The sequence below is a fragment of the Schistocerca gregaria genome, chromosome 8 (genome assembly GCF_023897955.1).
Source record: "Schistocerca gregaria isolate iqSchGreg1 chromosome 8, iqSchGreg1.2, whole genome shotgun sequence".
Taxonomy (NCBI): domain Eukaryota; kingdom Metazoa; phylum Arthropoda; class Insecta; order Orthoptera; family Acrididae; genus Schistocerca; species Schistocerca gregaria.
This window is the reverse complement of record NC_064927.1, coordinates 196844740-196869654: the sequence shown is the minus strand read 5'-3', so window position 1 is coordinate 196869654 and position 24915 is coordinate 196844740. Positions and strand designations below refer to the sequence as shown.

Sequence of the window (24915 nt, the reverse complement as noted above, 5' to 3'; positions counted from 1 at the left end):
GCTTCTGGGACAGTTAAATAAAGGAAGCTATTGAAATAAAAATTACCGCAAACAACGGGAATAGAGACAGTGGCTTGCAGCTTAGCGCTGCATGGGATCCAGCGATTGCGCAGTCGAAGAGAGCACATCGAACGTCGACTCAAAACGTGCCCATATATGGCAATGTCACAGGCCCAGTGACGTCACAGATGACAGCTAGCGTATATAAAGGTGCACCAACAGCCCACTGGCAGTCATACCACTTGACAATGGCCAAGGAGTGCTTGGCTGAAAGCTCATGTAGTTTTAAGTAATTGATGTGGTTGGAAACCCGAGAACATTTTATTCAATAAAATATATGTCATCAATTTAGAGGCTGTTTGCTAAAAATAACATATGTTACCACACACCCTGGGTGCTTCCAAAATCTCATCTGCTGAAAAACTGGCTTGTTGTTTTGTTTTATAGATAGAGAAATCTGGTGAAGAACTTGTCAAATTAGGAAGAGAACTGGAGCAAGCAAAAACTAACTGGGAAACTGCTTGTCAAGAACTTGATGAAGAACAGCTGAAAAAAGAAATTAGAGATCAGCATCAAGAGAGCAACAGGTAATAAATTACAGTAATCAATGTTTTGTTAAAATATTCTTCAATGTTTATGTCATCCTTTGTTTTGAAGTGCCTTGGTGATACTACACTTGCATTATGATTTGAGCTTGACACTGAAATGTTCTAAATTCATATTAATTTTTAAATCCGTATAATACTGTGAGTTCTCCTGAATGTGGTCTGACTTAAGGTGTAAGAATTTAATAGTGCCTATTTTACTTAATGTTGTTTGTATTTGCTTCTGCCCTATTACAGCATGTAAAGCACAAGGCAGTGCCCCACCAAGTTCTGAGACATAGAATGTGTCATTGGTTGCTCTCTTCCTCAAGTGGGCTGAATTGTTGTTGCCAAGTTTTTTTGGCAAACTGATCTAGAATAAGACCAAAGCTTTAGTTAATAGCAGATAAGTTCCATTTGTGTAGATTGGGGCCGTTAGCAGGCTAGCCCCACAAACCTAACCAGTTTTCTTCAAACCATCATACAATGGCCTTCGGTCTGTGGATGGGACTTTACATGTGGGGCAGTCAAATGCAAACCACACACATGCCACAGGGAGACCATGGAATGGTTTCATTCAAAACGAATCACCACACATGTTGAAGATGTGTATCCCACTGTGATACAAGACACTCAATTTCTGGTTCGTAGAATACAGTTGGCCACTGGCACTCACCACTGAACCCACTCTTGCACTTTGTTGTTCGAATGAAACCAACATCCACATGTCTTCCGCCATGTCACCAAAGATGTGAAAATCACACTGTGAAAGATATAGACTGTATGCAGAATGTTGCAGTGTTTCCCAATTAAATCACTGAATCATAGCCTTCGTCCGATTGATGGTTTGGGGACAGGCATTATCATGCAACAGGATGATTCTGTCCAGTAGACCGAGGTCAAACAGCAAAGCCAGCAGTGGAAACATACCTCATCTCCTCCTGCCAAAGAAATCTAAAGTTGCTCACTCAAGTTTGGTAGAATCATGATAACCACCTCTTTCAATTGCAGAGGTCCTCTGCTTGTCAAATTCCTCAGTCCTGGAACCAAAACAAGTGTGCAGTATTATAAAGACACTTTGCAGAAACTGAGTCCCATCATGTAGTCAAAACGCCCAGGAATGCTGTTGGGCAGAATCATCCTGTTGCACAATAACGCACTCTGCGAATCAGACGAAGTCCACACTTCAGCAATTTGATTGGGAAACATTGTGATGTCCTCTGTACAGCTTGGATCCTTCAACGTGTTTTTTCATATCTTTGGTGAGCTGAAGAGAGACATGCATGGATGTCAGTTTTTATCATACGAGAAAGTGCAAGAGTGAGTGCATTTGTGGTTCCAGCAGAAACCGACTACTTTCTGCAGAACAGGAATTGATCTTCTTGTCTCCTAGTGGGATAAATGTCTTAACATGTATGCTGATCAATTTTAAATGGAATTATTCCATGGCTTTCCCCAGAGGGCTCGCCACTCTTTGGCGGGTTCATGCGTGGCTACCACGGGGCCCCAGTCTTTGCAGCATCTTTTCCCTTCTGTGCTGCATGTCTATCCTCTTGCTGTTCTTTTTCCCCTCCCTTGGAGAACATGTCTGGAATGTTATTGGCAATGTCCTGCATTGTCTGTACCTGATGTAAGAACAATCTCACCACTGGTTTTTGCTCCCTTTTCCTTTCTTTGTTTCCTTCTCCTCCCGTTCCTCCTCTTCAGCATTTGAGGTTCCTCTTTTTCTTCTTCCTCCCAGTGAACTCCTGAAGCCCAGCCCACACATCTGGTGCATAACAGGTGACTGGGTAACATGTAATTCCCAGCCATGGGTCAACAGGTTGGATTCACATGTATCCCTTCGTACAGGCCAGGCCCAAGGAGGGGTGATTGCTTGGGCTGCTATCTTCCCAAATTACCCATTGGGCCCTCTGTCTTGTGTTCGGGAGGTGTGAACAATCACCTAAGGTGGGTGCATCCCCTTGTGAAGGAGGGCCCCCAGTTGAAAGTAGCACACCATCAGAGATGCTGGCAATCATGAAGGATTTTTTCACAATGAGCCAATCACCTTCACAATCAACACCTACAAAACCTATACGTAATAAGGCTAATCATTCAAAGACCCTTCACACTGCACCACGATTTCCATACTGAAGATGGTCAGTCCTTCACCACAGTAAATCTGTTTATTATTCAGAAAGGTGTTGATGCAATTGCTGGCCCTGTGAAATCCTGCTCTGATTTATGGAATGGCACTTTGCTTTTGGAGACTACTACTTATTCTCAAGCACAACAACAGCTTGCCGCCTCGCTTCTCCACGGCTACCATGTTCGTGTCTAGGCACGTAGAACTTTGAATTCTTCCTGTGGTGTTGTTCACACCAGGCTGCTCTATGAAATTATCACAGTTTGGCGGCACATTCAGAACCCGATGCACTGCTACCAGTGTCATCATTTCAACCACACTAGAACGTCTTCTGGACACACAGCCAAATGTGTAACCATTGGTAGGGATGCACATGAGAGCGACTTTCTGTCTCCTTCTACCCTCTGTATCAGCCGTAATGGTGGCCGTACCGCCTCCTCTCTGGATTATCCCATGTATCTTGATGAGCTGGCTGTCCAAGAGATCTGGGTAAAGAAAAAAGTTCCGTACCCAGTTGCTCGCGAGTTCCTGGCTAGTCGCAAACACTGAGTTCTCGCATCTGGCGCCTATAGTTCTGTTCTTGTTATCCTTCTCTCCATGAAGGACATGACCACGCAGACATGCGACTTCAACTTCAGCTCTGAGTTTGTGAAATCAACCATTGTCAAGGTAGCATTGCCATGCCCCTGTCCAGCTGTGCAACAAGCCATCAAACTCTCGCCTCAAGGGGCGAAGCCACCAGCTACACTACCGGTAGGATGGAAACGAAGGAAGGAGTACTCCTGTGAAGACTTCCTACATCCCTTCAGCCAAAGGATACTTGAGTCGTCTTCTAACCTGAAAGGCTCAAAGAAGTCCACTGAAGGCAAACTGTCTTCTCCTTCGCCGACTCGAAGATCCTCATCGACGGTGTTGTCACGTGATACCTCAGCCCGGCCAGCCTTCGTGTTACCGGTGCGCCCCACCAACCATTTTTCAATGTTGGACTCCACAGACACACAGTACAATCAAGCCGATGCTTCTGTCAACATGTGGAGCAGGATTCTCCTGCTTCTGTGCCCTGTAGTAGCAACTCAGCAGCCGCCAAGGTGACACCCCTACTGTCCTCCAATGGAATGTTTGCGGCCTTTGGTCCCACAGAGAGGATTTATGGCTGTTTTTAACATCCCAACATCCGTTCGTACTCTGCCTTCAGGAAACATAATTGCGCCCTCAAGACCGCTATGTGCTTTCACATTTCTTCGCGGTTCGTTTCGACCTTTCCCCTGAGGTCAGCATTCCATCTCGTGGGGGCGTTATGTAATCATACAGGATGACATTCATAGTCAACCCATCTCCCTGACCAGCGATCTTCAAGCTGTTGCAATTCGCCTTTTCCTTCCCCACCTGACTTTTTCTCTGTGTACCATTTATGTCCCTCCGTCATTCGATGTCACCAGGGTAGACTTTCTTCAGCTTACCGGACAGCTACCACCCCAAATTCTGCTACTTGGTGACTTTAATGCACATCATCCCCTCACAAACGTTATCCTTACTGCTGCAGAACGTTCCATTCCTCACACTTCTTCTTTACCACCCCGTGTCCCAGTCCCTTGGTGGACTGAGGTGTGTCAAGACACAATTCACACACGGAGACATGCTCTCAGAGTTTTAACCATCATCCTACAATGGCAAACTGCATTCATTATAAACAGATGCATGCACAGTGTCATTGTGTTCTTCGGGATAGCAAAAAAAGGCTAGCTAGATTTCATTCACTAGTTCTTTTAACAGTTCCACTCCTTCCTCTGTAGTGTGGGCCAACTTCCGATGGCTTTCTGGGACCGAGACCAATTGCCAATTTCGGGCCTGACAGTAGCAGATGATGTTATCGTGGACCCTGTTGCTGTCTCCAACACCTTGGGCCGCCATTTTGTGGAATTTTGAGCTCTTCCCACTATCACCCTGCCTTCATTCATCGGAAACGAGTGGAGGCAGCTTGGACGATACCCTTGTCTTCTTAGAATCATGAGTGTTACAATTCCACCCTTACTGTGAGGGAGCTAGATCATGCTCTCAGTTCATCTCGATCCTCCACCCCAGAGTCAGACACTGTCCACATTCAGATGTTGCTTGCGGGCAAGCACTTCTGCTTAACACCTACAGGCGCATCTGGGCAAAGGGCACATTTCCCGGACTTTGACCTGAAGCCCCCGTCATACTCATACTGAAGCCCAGTAAGGACAAAACGTTCCTTCTAGCTTCCGCTGAATCTCTCTCACCAGCTATGCTTGCAAGGTGATGGAACGTATGATTCATGACTGTCTGGTATGGTGGCTTCAGTCTCGCAGTTTTCTAACTAATGGACAGTGCGGATTTCGAGTGCGGCATTGTGTAGTTCACCATTTCGTTACTTTGTCCGCCCATTTTGTGAATGGTTTTGCCCGGAAATCCCAAACTGCGGCGGTGTTTTTCGATTTAGAGAAGGCCTATGATACATGCTGGAGAACTGGTATCCTCCGTACTCTTTACAAGTGGGGCTTCTGTGGCGGCCTGCCCTGTTTCCTTCAGGAATTTAAAGGACCAAGTTTTCAAGGTATGTGTGGATTCTACCTTGTCGGATGCCTTAATCCAGGAAAATGGTGTGCCTCAGGATTCTGTCTTAACGTTGTCCTCTTTGCTATCGTCATTAACCCTATAATGGCCTGTCTCCCACCAGGCATCTCCAGCTCCCTTTTTGTTGATGTTTCCATCTATTGCAGCTCTCCACAGACCTGTCTTTAGCAATATCTTGATCGTCTTTACCCCTGGATCATTGACAATGGCTTTTGTTTTTTTCACTGACAATACAGTCTGTATGAATTTCTGGCACGCAAATTGTTTTTTCCACCAAAATTAACTCTTGGTCCTGTTGCCCTACTGTTCGTTGAAACTATGAAATTCCTGGGGCTGATGCTCGATGGGAAACACTCTTGGTCCTCCCATGTGTTCATCTGGCAGACCACTGTACACGGTTCCTCAGTGTCCTGTGTGTCTCTATGGTACTTCCTAGGGTGCCAGTTGAACCATCCTCCTCCATTTGTACTGGTTCCTTGTCCATTCAAAACTCAACTAAGGATGCTTTGTTTATGCGTCTGCACATCCATCCTTCTTACACCATCTCAACACTATCCACCATCGTGGCATCCATTTGGTCACTAGCCCTTTTTTACACTAGCCTGGTTGAGAGTCCGTATGCTGAAGCTGCTGGACTACCGCTGTCCTACCGCCATGAATTTCTCCTCAGTAGGTATTCATGCCATTTATCTGCCATGTTTGGCCATCCATCCTATGCCTCCTTCTTCAATGATTCCTTTGATCGCCAGAATGGGGCGCATCCCTCTTCTCTTTTACCTCCTGGAGTCCGCATTCGCCACTTGCTACAGCAGCTTAACTTCACACTAACCTGCAACTTTCCTGGTGGTTGTGATTCCTTCACCACCTTGGCTTCGTGAAGTGGCCCATGTTAATCTTGGCCTTTATTTGCTTCCTAAGGACACTACTCCAGCCATGCTCTATCGCCTTCAGTTTCACGACCTTCGCATGGAACTTTGCAATAGTACCTTTGAGTACACTGATGGTTGTCGGAGTGACTGTGGGGTCGAGTGTGCCTTCGTCATTGGCACACTGTTCTGTATTTACGGCAGAGCTCTTCGCCCTGTATCAGGCAACAGAGTACATCTCGCGACACACCCTTTTCAATTGTGTCCTCTGCTCAGACTCACTCAGCGCCCTTCAAAGTCTCTGTGTGCTGTACACCGCCCGTCCCTTAGCGCAGCGGGTCCAAGAAAACTTTCACTTGCTCACTCTTGATGGAGCCACTGTGATGTTAATGGAGTTCCTGGTCATGTCAGTCTGCCAGGAAACAAGGCTGCCGCCAGAGCTGCAGTCCTCGTACCTCAGCCCGCTAGTTCCTACATCTCCTCCGATGATATCTGTGTTGCTGTCTGTCAGGAGGTGGTGCCCCTTTGGCATCACCAGGGGTCCTTCCTTCACAGGAATAGGTTCCAGCTTATTAAGCCTCTCCCAGCGGCTTGGACAATATCCTCTCGGTCTTCCCGCTGGGAGGAGGTCTTTTTAGCCGTAATGTGATAATTGGTGCTACCCCACCAATTTGTACACATTGCGCCCAAGTTTTAACTGTCTGCCACTTCCTGATGGAATGCCCGTTTTTTTAACCATTTACATTCGTGCTTGGGTTTGCGGGCTGCATTATCGGCCATTTTAGCAAATTACATGCGGGCTGTCGACCGCATTTTACTTTTCATCCGTCAAAGCAGTATGGCGAAGGCCATTTAATTTTTAATTTTGGACCTCCGTTTCTAAATGGTGTCTCTTTTAGCCCTTTCTTCAGGTCCCTGTTTTTAGCTGTTTTCTCTTATATCAGTTGGGACTGACGTAAAGTCGTTTCTTAACTCCTCTCTCTCTTTGTATTCTATAGTTTCGACTTTGAGAGCATATGACTCCTGATGTTTTTGCGCCGTAAAGCAAAACAAACAAACATTCCATGGCTTGTTATGGCGGGTGTTCAGTTTTCATTTGACAGCCCCTCATAGCATCTGATGGTTGACACCTCCACTCAGACTCAAGCAAGCAATGCCAAACTGGGAAGCCAGATTTATACAACAGCCAACAAATTTAATCACAGCAGTTAAGGATACAGAAATCAGAAACAGAGAAACATATTAATCCCCCCAGCACTGATTTTGTAGAAAAAGTCTGATGACGACCCATGTAGTGAAGCAATGGAATTGGACATCTGGGTCACTGAAACTGTGATCATCTATGTCTGTCTACCTTATATGATGGGTCTTTTTCTATATTCTCTTTTTCATGTAATTCAGTTTGTCTACAATTTTTGTAGGAGTCCACATTAAGTTTCCAACATAATAATTGCTGCAAAAACTTTTTATCTATGCTCTGTAGTTAAAATTAGGCAGCAATGGTTGCAGTGGTGGAGATGATTAAACACTAGCTTTCAGAATTTGAGGCTCCTTCGGTAAAAGAGAGAAATAATTTGCATTAACGGACAGGTTAGATGCCATCTAGGGTCATTTGGACACCCGGTGCAAATCTGTCTCTTTGATGCCACTCTGGTGACTTACATGTTTTTGTGATGAGGATGAATGGGAATGGCTAGTACAATACAAACACTCAGTCTGCAAGGAAAGAAAATCTCCATGCCAACCAGAAATTGAATCCAGGGCTCCATGGTCCAGAGGCAGCAGCCGTGACCACTAGACCATGAGTTGCGGGCTACCTACCAGATAATGCAGTGTAAGTTTGCTGTGATGTAATTATTCAGAATGTTTAAGTATTGCTCTGGCTTGCATGGCAACAATACCATATCTGGGAACGACAAAACACAATGTTTCATTTTTCCAACTTTCACCCATAAAGCTGTCCTGAGGCAGGGTGTGTCTTCTTGAGAACAGTGTCGTAAACAGAAAGCAGAATTCTTATGTAAATACACTGATGGAAAAAAAAACAACAACAACGCAACACCAAGAAGGAGTTGTACAACATAACAGAAATTGGTAGGCGTGTTTGTACATCTAAAAGCTGTCTATTTAAATTTTCTGCCAGTGGCACTAGTTGCACTTCTATAAGGATGCAAAATACGTTTACTTGAAATGCACAGTGTAATGGTTGAGAATGTTAGTTACCTTTGAGAATGGATGTGGTGAGTCGATGATAGTCTGAAATGTCTTTAAGGCAGCAAAGACACTGTTATTAACATGTCACTGAGTTTGAACAAAGTCACGTAATAGAATTACGAGAAGCTGGATGTTCCTTCTGCGATATTGCAGAAAGACTTGGCGGGAATGTAGCCACTGTAAATGATCGCTGGCATTCGTGGTCACGAGAATGTATGGCTGCAAGACGACCGGGCTCAGGACGGCCGTGTGCCATTACTGAGAGGGAAGGCCATCGTGTTCGGTGTATGGCTCTGGTGCATCATACTGCATCTGCAGTAGCAATTTGAGCAGCAGTTGGCCCACAGTGACACAACAAACAGTTACTTCAAGGACAGCTCCGAGCCAAACGTCATGTTGTGTGAATTCCACTGACCGAGACCACCACCATTTGCAACTTCAGTTGTGTCAAGTGAGAGATCATTGGAGGGCAGGGTGGAATCTGTTACGTTTTGCAATGAAAGCTGATTCTGCCTCGGTGCCAATGATAACCTTGTGTTGGTTAGGAGGAGGCCAATTGAGGGCTTGCAACCAGTATGTTTTGATGCTAGGCACACTGGGCTTACATGTGGAATTTCGGTCTGCAGCACTGTTTTGTATGACAGCTGGCTCACTCTCTTGGTTACTGTACATACTCTGACTACAAAATTGTGTCACTTTGCTAATTTGACCTGTTGTTCTGCTATTCATGAACACCATTCCAGGAAGTTTTTCTAAAAGGATAATGCTCACCCTTATACCACTGTTGTAATACAACATGCTCTACAGAGCATCATCATGTTGCGATTGGCTGCGAAATCACCAGATCTGTTTCCAATCAAGCACATACGGGACATCATTGGTCAATAATTCCAGCATCCACACACAGCATTAACTGTCCATATATTAACTGACTAAGTAAAACAGTTGTGCAACTCCATCGCACAAACTGAAGTCTGGCACCTGTACAACACAATGCAAGCAAGTTTGCATCCTTGCATTAAACATTCTGGTATTTGCACCAATTATTAATGTACCAGCATTTCACATTTGCAATGTCTTACTTCGTGCATACATTAATCTGTGGTCTTGCAGTATTAATCACTTAAATATGTTACCTAGACAAATTTATTCGCAAACTTTCATTACTCTACATTAATTATTTTTTGGTGTTGTGATTTTTTTCCAAGTATTAGCAGTGTTATGTTCACTGTGTCATTTTTAATCTTAAAGACGTGTCAAAAGTTGCAGCATGTCAAAAGGATTACGGATGTAAGAAGCAGAGATTTAAACTAATAGAAAACTGAAGTGCTAGGACAATTTGTGACACTTATTTCTTCTGTTTCTGTGATCTAGGCTGGATGATAAGCTAGTTATTGTGGATAAAGAAGTTCAGACATTGCAGCTGTTGAGTAGTGAGCAGGCACAGCTCGATATCCAGAACAAACTGAAGGCATCTAAGGAGTCCGAACTCAAAAAACTGTAAGAGTTTTTCTAATTATTTTGTTCCTATGAGTTTTATGTTTTCCATTTTGAATACTGACTGTTATTTCCAATTTTTCCTTCCAGGAAGAACAAACACAATGAAGCACTGCGCCACCTTTTGTTTACAGTGCCACAACAGAATTTGAAACATGACTTGGATGCTTGCATGCTTCAATTGGTAGGTACTCTCAAAGTGATGTGAAACTCTTAGCACAGTAGACATCAAAAGAACTGTTGCAAGTGGTTACATCGGTAAACCCCCTGATTCTTTAAAAACCAAGTTCGCTTTCACAAAACAGTTTCAAACGTCTGCTAATTTTACAAATGATTTAATATATTAAACATTTGACATTAGGCATATAAGCAAGAAATGCAGTGTGGTTTCAGTTGCCTGAGACTGTGGTTTCGTGTGTGTGTGTGTGGGGGGGGGGGGGGGGGGGGGGCATGTTCGTTCCATTGTTAACAAAAGCTTTATTCATGATAGTCTTTTCGTTATGCCTATCTGCGACTCAGCATCTCTGCTATATGGTGAGTAGCAACTTTACTTTTTATAGTATTGTTACGTTCCATCCTGGATTTTCCATTGTTTGATTTAAGCAAGAAAAAGTTTAGAAAAGATTTGAAATTATGATTAAAGTTTGTTGGAAGTTGCTAAATGGTCTCATTGTGAAACAGTGGATGAATATAGCAAGGATAATTTGTGCTCCATTTTAAATAAAAGCAATTTCTACATGCATATCAATGTTTATGATATCCTATATCCTGAACTATACGAATAATCTTGCAATATGTTCGCATGATATTTGGATACTGTATGCAAACTTTGTAGCAAATAGAGTCAATAATACAGAAGTAATAAATGAAAATGTCATGTCTGATGCTGGTTTTACTCCATGGACAACGAAAATGTGGTAAACAATAAACTTTTTTTCCCGTTGTCATTTTTTAGGGGGTGTCAGTGAGAAAAAGTTTCGTAAAGGTTTGCTGGAAGTTGCTAAGTGCTCTTATTCTTAAATACTGGATGAATAAAGTCTAGGTATTCACACAATGCGACGGACGCTGCTTCAAAATACACTCAGTATCCGACTTTAATACTTCTCTTATTGCATTAAACTTTTAACATAAGATTATGCCTCATAATTAGTAGGTTATGGCAGCATTTGAAATATTTAAGCTCCATCAATAATTATATGAAATTAGCCATTAGATAGGTAACCTGAAAATGGTAACAGTTTCTGGGACAGCCCAGTTAGTAACATAGATAAGCTAGAGTTAGGACAGCATTCGTTTATCTGTTTATTGTATGATCAAGGTTTTTATCATCCATTCCAGAAACGCTGTATGTTTAATATGTAGAAACAGTTCAGACCTTTAGTAGCAGCTCTGTTTCCACATATATGATAATGTCAATTTTAGTAAATAGATGAGAGCAGTTTCATGAACAGGAAGTTATAAGACTCACATAATAAGAGTAAATTTCATCACTAGAAACTTGACATACAGCTATGTTGGAAGTGTGGGAGGAAAAAAAAAACTTTTGAAGACCAAAGATATGCATTATGCTTGGTAAAAATATGGTTTCTCTCAAAAAAGAAGACTCTATGGACAGTCTGCCCCATTCCCAAGAAGCCGATCTGGGAAGACCTGGGAGAGTCCTTGGTGGCACGTGATGGTTCTTCCCAGTGCATCTGAGAATTGGGCTAAAGGTTTCAGATCAAGAGACAGTGCTGGACTACCTCTACAGTGGATATCACCATCATCAAGAAATTCATCCATTTGGACAGCTTGATGCAGGGAGGCATTATCGTCCATAGAAAGGGAGGCTGGAACAACTGCAAGTCCAGTTGATGTCCACCCAACAACTGGCTCACTGCAGGTCCTTTGATGCTTAATCTCACAAATACTCATATATGCAGCTTCAGATTGACAAAAACAACCTGCAGGTACTAGAAGTAAGACAGTATTGTCCTACACAAGATGAAAAACAGTGTGTAAAGTACCTAGCCATCTAACTGGATAACAAGTTGAAATAATCAACATGTGGATAAGGGAATTAATAAATTTAGCACTGCATTTGTTGTCTTTAGAAACATCTCTCACTGTGCTGACTTTAAGAGAAGTGTGTTGGAAGATTATCCACTGAGACAGTGCACCCAAAGTAAATAAAATATTTATACAACAGAAGTGACTGGTAAAGATATTGCGCAAAGTAGATAGTAAATCTTGCAGAGTTCTTTTCAAGTATCTAAGAATGCTTACACTCACTTCACAGTATATTTACTACTAACACAGTGATTTGCATAAAAACAAGGTAAGACACAAAAATAATTTCTGTGTAGAGTTTGCCTTCTTGTCTAGGGTTCAGAATGGATTTATGTACACAGGTATAAAGGTAATGAAGCAACCCCCACTGAATATAGGCAAGAAATTGAGAAAATTAACCACATACATTATTCGTGGAGGTATGTACTGTCTACACAACTAATTGAAGGCAGTATGTTTATTGCCATATGCATTTTGCTTCTTTTATTTGGGAAGCATGATCAGTGGCAATTCCCAGCGCTGTTAACTCATGTATGTGGTCCTGGAGATGTATTCGTTAGTTTCCATACTCCAGCTGGCCAATTTCCAGTGTTCTTTCACCCACATTTATCATGTCACGTATATCACTTACACCTTCCATTTTGTCATCAACACACAAAAGTACAAGTGATATATGCGATGTGACAAATGTGGGTGAAAGAAACCCGAAATCAGCCAGTTGGAGCCTAGAAACTAACAAATACATCTCCAGGACCACAGACATGAGTTAACAGGACTGGAAATCGCCACTGATGCTGCTTCCCAAACAAAAGAAGCAAAACGCATGTGGCAATCAACAAGTTGTGTTCAATTAGTTGCTTAGATGGTACATACCTCCACAAATTTAAAGTGACTAAGGAAAATACAGAAAACAGAAAAAATTACAACATACATTATTAGGCACTTCTGCAAATTATCTGATTATCTAAATCCAAGAAAAGAAAAATTACTGTTTGTTATGTGGAAGGTTGCAGTGTTCATTGTAAAGTAACGTTACAAATACTTTAGTTATGTATTGGAAACTGCTCCAGTTGCCGCCGAGAACTTTGAGTCCACTACGGTCTTCAGCCTATATATTAAGCCATTTTCAAGTCATTCTGAGAACTGCCATAAACATGATAAATACGGTGGCAGTTCGTGCAGAATTTGTTTAGTGTGCTACAGTATTACACTAATAAACAGATTGTGATTCACAGTGGCTTCATGATAGCAGCTCATCAATGCTTCTAGTTAGTAGAGGCATACACTCAAAACAATTGGCCAATTACAATAACACTTCTCCTAATTTACAATAATCAAATTATGCGAACTTTATCAAAAAATCTGTAGCACAAACCGGTGGTGACCGCACTGAGCACACAGCATTACCAAACAGATCACTTAAAAAATTAATTTGGCTTCAGTACAGCTTGCCAAATTTAACTGAGCAGCACATCACGTCCTGGTAGTGATGATGGTGCTGATAAATGACCCACGTCACTGAACTTTGTCAGAAACTGTTGTTGTAGGTTGTCAGGCAATTGCCGTTAGTACTGCTGCTTGCCATGTAATTGCTGGCCACTCATCAAAAACAGTTGTTATCCTCAGCAGTTGTTTGTCATCAATCTTCTGTCTTGTCGTCTTAGTATTCTTGTGTGATGTATCTTTAACTGGTACCAATTTCTTTTTGATGTTCCAATGTTTGCCTGGTTGTCAAGGACATATTTGATAATAAATCTTCAAATTAAAATTCAGTTCTTCTTGAAGAATTCCATTTTCTGGTTATTATTATTACTATTATTATTATTATTATTTTCTTTAATTCAGTCCCAGCAGCAATGTTCCTTACGTTGAACATTATTTTTTGAAGTTTGGATTTTCCCTTAAGTTGTAATTGCCAAATCATATTTAGCTCATGGTTTTTGTGGACACTGCTTGTGTGACCTTATGGGTGGCTTCTCCAAATACTGCAGTCATATAGCACTGCATCTAATACTTTTGACGTCAATATGACAACTTTCATCAAAGTAAATGTTGTGTTGGCCATTCAGAATATGAATGAATAATCTGTTACAATCTTGTCTTATTTTTCTCCAAATCAGTCTATGCATGGTTCGACTGTGGCTTTCACTGTAGGGGTAGTGTGTTATTCAAACCTCGGCTAACAATACTCGGAGCTCCTCCACAAGTTCTCTCTCTTGCAAAGTTATGGAGATTCACATCCCACCTTGAAGACAAGCATCGTCCGTCAGTACATCTCAGCAAATGCAAACAAGTAATAAAATTGCACAAAATTTCCTGTATAATAATACATTGAATCGTTCATATCATTTGTCGGAGCTCCTCAGGAGTGATACAAAACGCCACTGTGTGTGTGTGTGTGTGTGTGTGTGTGTGTGTGTGTGTGTGTGTGTGTGTGTCTGCATTTTGTTTTTGAAACATCTGGACTGGTTGAAGTTCTGTGACTGATTGTGAGTTTAGCAAGTTCTGCAGGAGAATTGTGTGAAGGTTAGTAAACAGGGGAAGAGACTTCTAATCAACCTTCTCACTCCCAAATATTGAGGCTCTGTAACTATTAATGTGACCACATATGACTTACCAGTCATCAACTTTCATAATTTCAGTGTGTACTCCTTTAAACTTTCTGAAGACTATCACATTTAAACAACTCACAATACTGAATAAACGTTTTCAACCATTCCACACGTCACAAAGCACATGTAATGTATTAAAACTTATGCTCAACTTATTTATTTATTTAATAAATGCCACTTATTTTCTCATTCACTGTATAGTGCACTAAATTTCATTTCCAGCACACCATTCACCCAGGGTGATATTTCTTTTTCTTATTTATTTATTAAATTTCACTTAATTTTCTCTACGATAAGCATTGGAAAAAAGATCCACATTGAGCCATGGAGGTTGGGTGGATATAAAAACTGTTTCACAGTAAAGGATTGTATATAATTAGATGTATTATGTCTAAAACTTTGCTTCCACGGTTTTTTCTGGAAGTTCGGGGCTTTATTGCGAAAAACTTACAAAAAACTATGATTCCTAGTATTGCACATTGCTGGCCACTACATCTTCTCATCTTTCAGATAGCATACGAATCCCGTGGCAGAAGAATTGGGCGTCTTTTGTGGAGATCCATGAATCGATTCAATTTTGCACTTGTTCACATGATTGGAAGGGCTGGTCAGCCAGACGGTATACCACTGATCAAAAAAGGCAGTAGTCAGAGAGAGCAACGTAAGGAGAATACGGGGGGGATATGTTGTTGTTGTTGTTGTGGTCTTCAGTCCTGAGACTGGTTTGATGCAGCTCTCCATGCTACTATATCCTGTGAAAGCTTCTGTATCTCCCAGTACTTACGGCAACCTACGTCCTTCTGAATCTGCTTAGTGTATACATCTCTTGGTCTCCCTCTATGATTTTTACCCTCCACACTGCCCTCCAATGCTAAATTTGTGATCCCTTGATGCCTCAGAACATGTCCTACCAACCGGTCCCTTCTTCTTGTCAAGTTGTGCCACAACCTCCTCTTCTCCCCAATTCTATTCAGTACCTCCTCATTAGTTATGTGATCTACCCATCCAATCTTCAGCATCCTTCTGTAGCACCACATTTCGAAAGCTTCTATTCTCTTCTTGTCCAAACTATTTATCGTCCATGTTTCACTTCCATACATGGTTACACTCCATACAAATACTTTCAGTAACGACTTTCCACACTTAAATCTATACTCAATGTTAACAAATTTCTCTTCTTCAGAAACGCTTTTCTTGCCATTGCCAGTCTACATTTTATATCCTCTCTACTTGGACCATCATCAGTTATTTTGCTCCCCAAATAGCAAAACTCCTTTACTAATTTAAGTGTCTCATTTCCTAATCTAGTTCCCTCAGCATCATCCGACTTAATTCGACTACATTCCATTATCCTCATTTTGCTTTTGTTGATGTTCATCTTATATCCTCCTTTCAAGACACTGTCCATTCCGTTCAACTGCTCTTCCAAGTCCTTTGCTGTCTCTGACAGAATTACAATGTCATCGGCGAACCTCAAAGTTTTTATTTCCTCTCCATGGATTTTAATATCTACCCCGAATTTTTCTTTTGTTTCCTTTACTGCTTGCTCAATATACAGATTGAATAACATCGGGGAGAGGCTACAACCCTGTCTCACTCCCTTCCCAACCACTGCTTCCTTTTCATGTCCCTCGACTCTTATAACTGCCATCTCGTTTCTGTACAAATTGTAAATAGCCTTTTGCTTCCTGTATTTTACCCCTGCCACCTCCAGAATTTGAAAGAGAATATTCCAGTCAACATTGTCAAAAGCTTTCTCTAAGTCTACAAATGCTAGAAACGTAGATTTGCCTTTCCTTAATCTTTCTTCTAAGATAAGTCGTAAGGTCAGTATTGCCTCACCTGTTCCAATGTTTCTACAGAATTCAAACTGATCTTCCGAAAAGTTGGCTTCTACTAGTTTTTCCATTCGTCTGTAAAGAATTCGTGTTAGTATTTTGCAGCTGTGGCTTATTAAACAGATTGTTCGGTAATTTTCTCATCTGTCAACACCTGCTTTCTTTGAGATTGGAATTATTATATTCTTCTTGAAGTCTGAGGGTACTTTGCCTCCCTGATACATCTTGCTCACCAGACGGTAGAGTTTTGTCAGGACTGGCTCTCCCAAGGCTGTCAGTAGTCCTAATGGAATTTGTCTACTCCCAGGACCTTCTTTCAACTCAGGTCTTTCAGTGCTCTGTCAAACTCTTCACGCAGTATTGTATCTCCCATTTCGTTTTCATCTACATTCCCTTCCATTTCCATAATATTGTCCTCAAGTACATTGCCCTTGTATGGACCCTCTATATTCTCCTTCCACCTTTCTGCTTTCCCTTCTTTGCTTAGAACTGGGTTTCCATCTGAGCTCTTGATATTCTACAAGTGGTTCTCTTTTCTACAAAGGCCTCTTTAATTTTCCGGTAGGTAGTATCTATCTTACCCCTAGTGAGATAAGCCCAAATCCTTACATTTGTCCTCTAGCCATCCCTGCTTAGCCATTTTGCACTTCCTGTCGATCTCATTTTTGAGACATTTGTATTCCTTTTTGGCTGCTTCATTTACTGCAATTTTATATTTCCTCCTTTCATCAATTAAATTCAATATTTCTTCTGTTACCCAAGGATTTCTACTAGCCCTCGTCTTGATCCTCTGTTGCCTTCACTACTTCATCCCTCAGACCTACCCATTCTTCTTCTACTGTATTTCTTTCCCCCATTTGTGACAGTTGTCCCCTTATGCTCTCCCTGAAACTCTGTACAACCTCTGGTTTAACCAGTTTGTCCAGATACCATCACCTTAAATTCCCACCTTTTTGCAGTTTCTTCAGTTTTAATCTACAGCTCATAACCAATAGATTAAGGTCAGAGTCCACATCTGCCCCCGGAAATGTCTTACAATTTAATACCTGGTTCCTAAATCTCTGTCTTACCATTATGTAATCTATCTGATACCTACTAGTATTTCCAGAATTCTTCCATATGTACAACATTCCTTTATAATTCTTGAACCAAGTGTTAGCTATGATTAAGTTATGCTCTGTGCAAAATTCTACCAGGCGGCTTCCTCTTTCATTTCTTTCCCCCAATCCATATTCACCTACTACGTTTCCTTCTCTCCCTTTTCCTACTCTCGAATTCCAGTCACTCATGACTATTAAATTTTCGTCTCCCATCACTACCTGAATAATTTATTTTATCTCATCATACATTTCATCAATTTCTTCATCATCTGCAGAGCTAGTTGGCATATAAACTTGTACTATTGTAGTAGGTGTGGACTTTGTGTCTATCTTGGCCACAATAATGTATTCACTATGCTGTTTGTAGTAGCTTACCCGCACTCCTATTTTTTTTATTCATTATTAAACCTACTCCTTCATTACCCCTATTTGATTTTGTATTTATAACCCTGTATTCACCTGACCAAAAGTCTTGTTCCTCCTGCAACCGAACTTCACTAATTCCCACTATATCTAACTTTAATCTATCCATTTCCCTTTTTAAGTTTTCTAACCACCTGCCCAATTAAGGGATCTGACATTCCACACTCCGATCCGCAGAGCGCCAGTTTTCTTTCCCCTAATAACGACGTCCTCTTGAGTAGTCCCTGCCCATAGATCCGAATGGGGGACTATTTTACCTCCGGAATATTTTACCCAAGAGGACGCCATCATCATTTAACCATACAGTAAAGCTGCATGCCCTCGGGAAAAATTACTGCTGCTGTTTCCCGTTGCTTTCAGCCTTTCGCAGTACCAGCACAGCAAGGCCATTTTGGTTAGGGTTACAAGGCCAGATCAGTCAATCATCCAGACTGTTGCCCCTGCAACTACTGAAAAGGCTGCTGCCCCTCTTCAGAAACCACACGTTTGACTGGCCTCTCAACAGATACCCCTTCGTTGTGGTTGCACCTACGGTACGACCATTTGTATCGCTGAGGCATGCAAGCCTCCCCCCCAACGCCAAGGTCCATGGTTCATGGGGAGGATAGGACTTCTCATTTCAATGTTTCCATGTATATTTTGACAGGTGTTGCAACATTGGGTCGAGCACTGACCTGCTGCAGAATTACCTTTACATGTCTATTGCTGTATTGTGGCCGTTAGTGTTTCTAGTGCTGGGCTCGAACACATCAATTGCTTTCGATAATGATGTCCTGTGACTGTCTTCGGCTGTTCCAATAGCTACGAAAACGTTCTGTCTTCCACCGCCTTGCTGGTCTTCAACATCAAAATCACTGTTTGTAAGGTGTTGAAAACATTCTCTGCACGTTCTTCCACTAATAGTTCCCTCACCATTGGTCTTACCCAGCATTTTAAGAGCCATAGCCGCAGATTTCTTCGTGTTAAAGCAGAGAATTGAAACTTCGTGCAAATGGCGAGAAATAGGTACGTAAGTTGACGTCCTTAATCAAGAATAACCATATGATGTAATCACAAATCGACTAACGTTTTTATGGCATTATGTTTACATCTGGCTAAGCTTATTGTATTACACCTATGACCAACCAACCGAACCCCACTTGCCGCTACTGCCATCTGTTGCAAATCGGCGGAAGCAAAGTTATAGACCTAATATATAATGTGGGGTAGTTATTAATTTATAAGTTCTTGCTGGTGGTGAGATACATATGTTTTTCAATTTTCTACCTACTGTAGACTCGTCAGATCAACAACATCAATGACAAGATAAATAGTAAGCAGAATGAGGCGGCTGCACTTGAAGTGAAACGAGCCCATCACAAGGAGCAGTTGGATTTGAAAGAAAGAGAGCTGCGAAGTAAGTAGAAACTTGAGTTCAGTGTTATGGTCTCCTTTTATATTTGTAACTCTGCCCTTCCACACTCAAGAGTGCACGCACACACGTACACACACGTGTCCTATAGACCAAATTCTCCTTTTAGTCAGATTGTGCCATAAATCTTTTCCTGCCCAATTAGGTTCATTGCCTCTTCGTTTTTTATTCAATCTAACCACCTAATCTTCAGCATTCTTCTGTGATGCTGCGTTCGACTGTGGAAGTGAATGCTCTCTGTGTTGATGGTGCTGATGCATGCAAGGATACAAATCTCATTTGCTGGCAGCAGTTGTGGGAGGTTGTTGTGCAGCTGTGTATAAATATTTTATTCTGTCTTTATTTCTTAGTAATTTCACTTGTCTGTCAAGAATTTACAAATTTGCATTTTTTTAATTTAATTATTTAAGTCATAACAGTTTCTTTCTTTTTCTGTTTCCAAAAAAGTGTCAGATATGTAAAAATCCTTCTGTTTTAATGCATGTAATTGGATTGAGTTTTTGTGGAACCAGCTTTCAGTTTGTTAATTTGATTTCATATTTTCTTTACAGAATTTGAAGAAGAAATATATGATTTGTGTGGCAGGCAAGATTTTGATGAGTACATACAAAGTGTTTCTGATAGAATACAAGAACTGCAGGTTCGTATTCTGCTATAAACTCTTGGCTGACATTTGTAGTCTTGTTTAGAAAGCTACTTTTTATGAGCAAATGTTCATCTTGTGACAGTGCCTACATGCATTATTTATTAAGCCCTCAGAGACTCCTTGATCAAAGTCAGGTGGAATATCTGTAGATTGATGTCTTGGACATGTAAAAATTACATTCACTACACAATTTCCGTGAAATGTGGCTTTCTTCCCCAGTTAGTACCATCACAAACACTGTGATGACCAGATTCAATTACACATCAACAGCTTTTATGCAATTAGACAAGTGCACTGTCATATGGCACAGTATCACAGCTTATTTTTTAAACACAGTATTTGCAAAATGCAGTGGCTGTGAATTGTGTAAACAGTACACACACTCAAGTTTTGAGAAAGGCACAGAGATGATTGAATATAAAGCACATAACTCTCTAGCACACCCAAGTAAAAGACATTCATCAGTTCAGAAGACTTGAGATAGACTTGATAAAAATGTCACATGATCTGCACCATGCAATAGTTTTCATAGAAATATTAAATGTGAACTTAATGAATACTGAGTAGCTGTATGCATATTAATGCAGTAAATCACTGACGCTGTAAATATAGAACACAAAAATCAACTTTAAAAACAGCTAAGAGTATTTGTGGTTTCTCGAAATCTCGCGTAGATGTAACATGAGTGCTAGCAGAACCCAGATGTTTTCAGCATAGATGTTTCTCCATTACTTCCTCGACCAGGAATTTCATGATAAAGTTAAGCATGAATGTTTTGCATTTCCTTCCAAACTGCAGTCTATTAATGGGTGAGCAATACATGCTTGCTATATATGAGCTCAGACTGAAAATTGTAGGTGGTGTCAGCAGACTATTTAAAGACTGGTGTATGAATGTATTGTAACTTCGGAAACAACATAATCATTTGAAAAATAATAAATAATTCCTGTCAGAATGATCTATGAATGTTAACTGTAATTTTGTTTATGAAGTATGTGATGGTCTAGAAAATTGGAACAGTTTATGATATGATTTTATGCATGTGTGTTGGGAATACCCTATTTACAGTACAAGAGTCATATTGTAAATTACAGTAAATTAGGCAAAAATCCTAGTTAACAGCTTAGTCAATTAGTGAAGTATCCCACCTTGTGCATAAAACTTAGGTCAACAAGTATATAATGATAAAGAATGGAATTTAACAGCCACAGAGGCAAAATCTGCAATAAAAAGTGTAGCTACTCCTGAACTGTAATGTTAATTGACTTGTAACTTCATTAGTTTCACAGAAATTGAAGTTCATCACTGAAGAGTTGGAATGTCAATTTTTGTAAGTAGATGTGTTGTTAAATCCTTCAATACATACTAGCTCACACGAAAATTGCAAAATCGAACTGCAGTAAACAGTTCAGTTAGTCATATCTTTTCTTGATAGTTTTTCCAGGCAAACTGGACACATCATTGGGATAAGTGCATTGAAAATAATATCTTGAATAATGAATTTAAGAGGTGAAAAACTTAGTTAATGTTTTGTAACAATATTATTTTATTGTTACATTCCATCCTGGATTTTCCATTGTTTGATTGGTTAATGTTTTAAAATATTTGAGTGTCTACCACCACTTAGAAAATGTACAGAAATTGAAAAATAAGAAAAAAATGAATTAATAGTAAGAACAGATGGGATATTCCAGCTTGCTCTCTCTCGATCTGTTTTTGTAATTTTAGTTTTAGCAGACATTCTCTAAGCCTAATTCTTGTATTCACAGGACCAAAAAGGAACGCTCAGTGCTTCGGAATACATGTTCCGTCGCTACATTCAGAAACTGGAACAGGAAGATCCTTGCTGTCCATTGTGTCATAGGGAGTTTGAAGCTGCTTCTGAAGCTGCTGAACTTGCATATGAAGTAAGCTGTTCCTTCCTACATTATTCTTATGAGCATGAAAAATGATTTAGAAGTGTAAAGGTAAGGTGTGCAATATTCAGAGAATGGTTAATCCTAACACCATGTGAGACCTGTGTGCTGATAAACCTATGTTCATTAAGATTCTTTATTTCATTTACAGCCAGAATGAAAAATTGTGTGGTGTTTGGAAACATACTGGCAGATTAAAACTGTGTACCTAATAGGGATTTGAATTCTGATCCTTGCTTTTCACAGGCAGTGTTGTTATTGACTGAGCCGTCCAGGAATGACTTGTAACCTACCTGCCCTGCTTCAGTTGTACCATAACACCTCTTTCTACTTTCCAAACTTCTAAAAAAAACTTCTAGCCAATCCATTTCTCTACAATATCATTTACTGCGGGAGTGCTGGTTTGCAGTGTATACTGGAGAACTTCTGCAAATAGTAGAAAGTGGGAGAGAGGTTCTGTCAGAAATGAAAACTGTGAAGTTAGGTCTGCAGTCATTCCTGGAGAGCTTAGTTGGAAGTATTATTGATGTGAAAAGTAAGGTTCCAACTTCACGTACCAGTTTGGTACTAAATTTTAATACTCCTCCCTGACATGGGGTTCAAAATGTGATTTACTTCCCATTTTGTTTCTCTTTGTATTGTCTTACTTTTCTTTCATGCATTAATTCCCAGGAATTAGGCATAGCTCTGTTGAGGATTCATGCCTTAATACCATTTATTAGCATTTGTCGCAATATGTCTTGGCGTACTGGAGGACACACCGCAAAAGAGGCATGGAAATGGAAACATGGAAAATAAAATGACCAAAATCTCTGACAAAATATATATATACTGGAGAACCTTTCATTTTTCCCTCTCCTTCCTTCCTTCCTTCCTGACGAAGCAACTGCCAGTTGCGAAAGCTCGTAATTTTGTGTGTGTGTTTGTGTGTTTTGTTCATGTGCCTGTCTGCTGGCGCTTTCCCGCTTGGTAAGTCTTGGAATCTTTATTTTTAATATATTTTTCCCATGTGGAAGTTTCTTTCTGTTATATATATATATATATATATATATATATATATATATATATATATATATATATATATATATATATATATATATATATATATTAAAAACAAAGATTCCAAGACTTACCAAGCGGGAAAGCGCCGGCAGACAGGCACATGAACAAAACACACACAGAATTACGAGCTTTCGCAACTGGCAGTTGCTTCGTCAGGAAAGAGGGAAGGAGAGGGAAAGACGAAAGGATGTGGGTTTTAAGGGAGAGGGTAAGGAGTCATTCCAATCCCGGGAGCGGAAAGACTTCCCTTAGGGGAAAAAAAGGATAGGTGTACACTCGCACACACACACACATATCCATCCGTACATACACAGACACAAGCAGACATATTTAAAGGCAAAGAGTAAGGGCAGAGATGTCAGTCGAGGCGGAAGTACAGAGGCAAAGAAGTTGTTGAAAGACAGGTGAGGTATGAGCGGCGGCAACTTGAAATTAGCGGAGGTTGAGGCCTGGCGGATATCGAGAAGAGAGGATATACTGAAGGGCGAGTTCCCATCTCCGGAGTTCGGATAGGTTGGTGTTGGTGGGAAGTATCCAGATAACTCGGACGGTGTAACACTGTGCCAAGATGTGCTGGCCGTGCATCAAGGCATGTTTAGCCACAGGGTGATCCTCATTACCAACAAACACTGTCTGCCTGTGTCCATTCATGCGAATGGACAGTTTGTTGCTGGTCATTCCCACATAGAAAGCATCACAGTGCAGGCAGGTCAGTTGGTAAATCACGTGGGTGCTTTCACATGTGGCTCTCCCTTTGATCGTGTACACCTTCCGTGTTACAGGACTGGAGTAGGTGGTGGTGGGAGGGTGCATAGGACAGGTTTTACACCGGGGCGGTTGCAAGGGTAGGAGCCAGAGGGTAGGGGAGGTGGTTTGGGGATTTCATAGGGATGAACCAAGAGGTTACGAAGGTTAGGTGGACGGCGGAAAGACACTCTTGGTGGAGTGGGGAGGATTTCATGAAGGATGGATCTCATTTCGGGGCAGGATTTTAGGAAGTCGTATCCCTGCTGGAGAACCACATTCAGGGTCTGATCCAGTCCCGGGAAGTATTCTGTCACAAGTGGGGCACTTTTGGGATTCTTCTGTGAGAGGTTCTGGGTTTGAGGGGATGAGGAAGTGGCTCTGGTTATCTGCTTCTGTACCAGGTTGGGAGGGTAGTTGCGGGATGCGAAAGATGTTTTCAGGTTGTTGGTGTAATGGTCGAGGGATTCAGGACTGGAGCAGATTCGTTTGCCACGAAGGCCTAGGCTGTAGGGAAGGGACCGTTTGATATGGAATGGGTGGCAGCTGTCATAATGGAGGTACTGTTGCTTGTTGGTGGGTTTGATGTGGACGGATGTGTGCAGCTGGCCACTGGACAGATGGAGGTCAACGTCTAGGAAAGTGGCATGGGATTTGGAGTAGGACCAGGTGAATCTGATAGAACCAAAGGAGTTGAGGTTGGAGAGGAAATTCTGGAGTTGTTCTTGACTGTGAGTCCAGATCATGAAGATGTCATCAATAAATCTGTACCAAACTTTGGGTTGGCAGGCTTGGGTAACCAAGAAGGCTTCCTCTAAGCGACCCATAAATAGGTTGGCATACGAGGGGGCCATCCTGGTACCCATGGCTGTTCCCTTTAATTGTTGGTATGTCTGGCCTTCAAAAGTGAAGAAGTTGTGGGTCAGGATGAAGCTGGCTAAGATGACGAGGAAAGAGGTGTTAGGTAGGGTGGCAGGTGATCGGCGTGAAAGGAAGTGCTCCATTGCAGCGAGGCCCTGGACGTGCGGGATATTTGTGTATAGGGAAGTGGCATCAATGGTTACAAGGATGGTTTCCGGGGGTAACAGACTGGGTACGGATTCCAGGCGTTCGAGAAAGTGGTTGGTGTCTTTGATGAAGGATGGGAGACTGCATGTAATGGGTTGAAGGTGTTGATCTACGTAGGCAGAGATACGTTCTGTGGGGGCTTGGTAACCAGCTACAATGGGG

General features: G+C 41.4%; 1 protein-coding gene across 1 annotated transcript in view; it reads left to right on the top strand.

Moving 5' to 3' along the window:
• The window catches only part of LOC126283945 (DNA repair protein RAD50), a 238345-nt gene that overhangs the window by 115227 nt on the left and 98203 nt on the right, over positions 1–24915 (top strand). Inside the window, exons 10-15 of the mRNA XM_049982352.1 lie at positions 448–587; positions 9762–9887; positions 9975–10068; positions 19182–19302; positions 19869–19957; positions 21733–21870. Of these exons, the coding sequence (XP_049838309.1) occupies positions 448–587; positions 9762–9887; positions 9975–10068; positions 19182–19302; positions 19869–19957; positions 21733–21870 (708 nt within the window). The remainder of the gene's footprint in view (positions 1–447; positions 588–9761; positions 9888–9974; positions 10069–19181; positions 19303–19868; positions 19958–21732; positions 21871–24915) is intronic.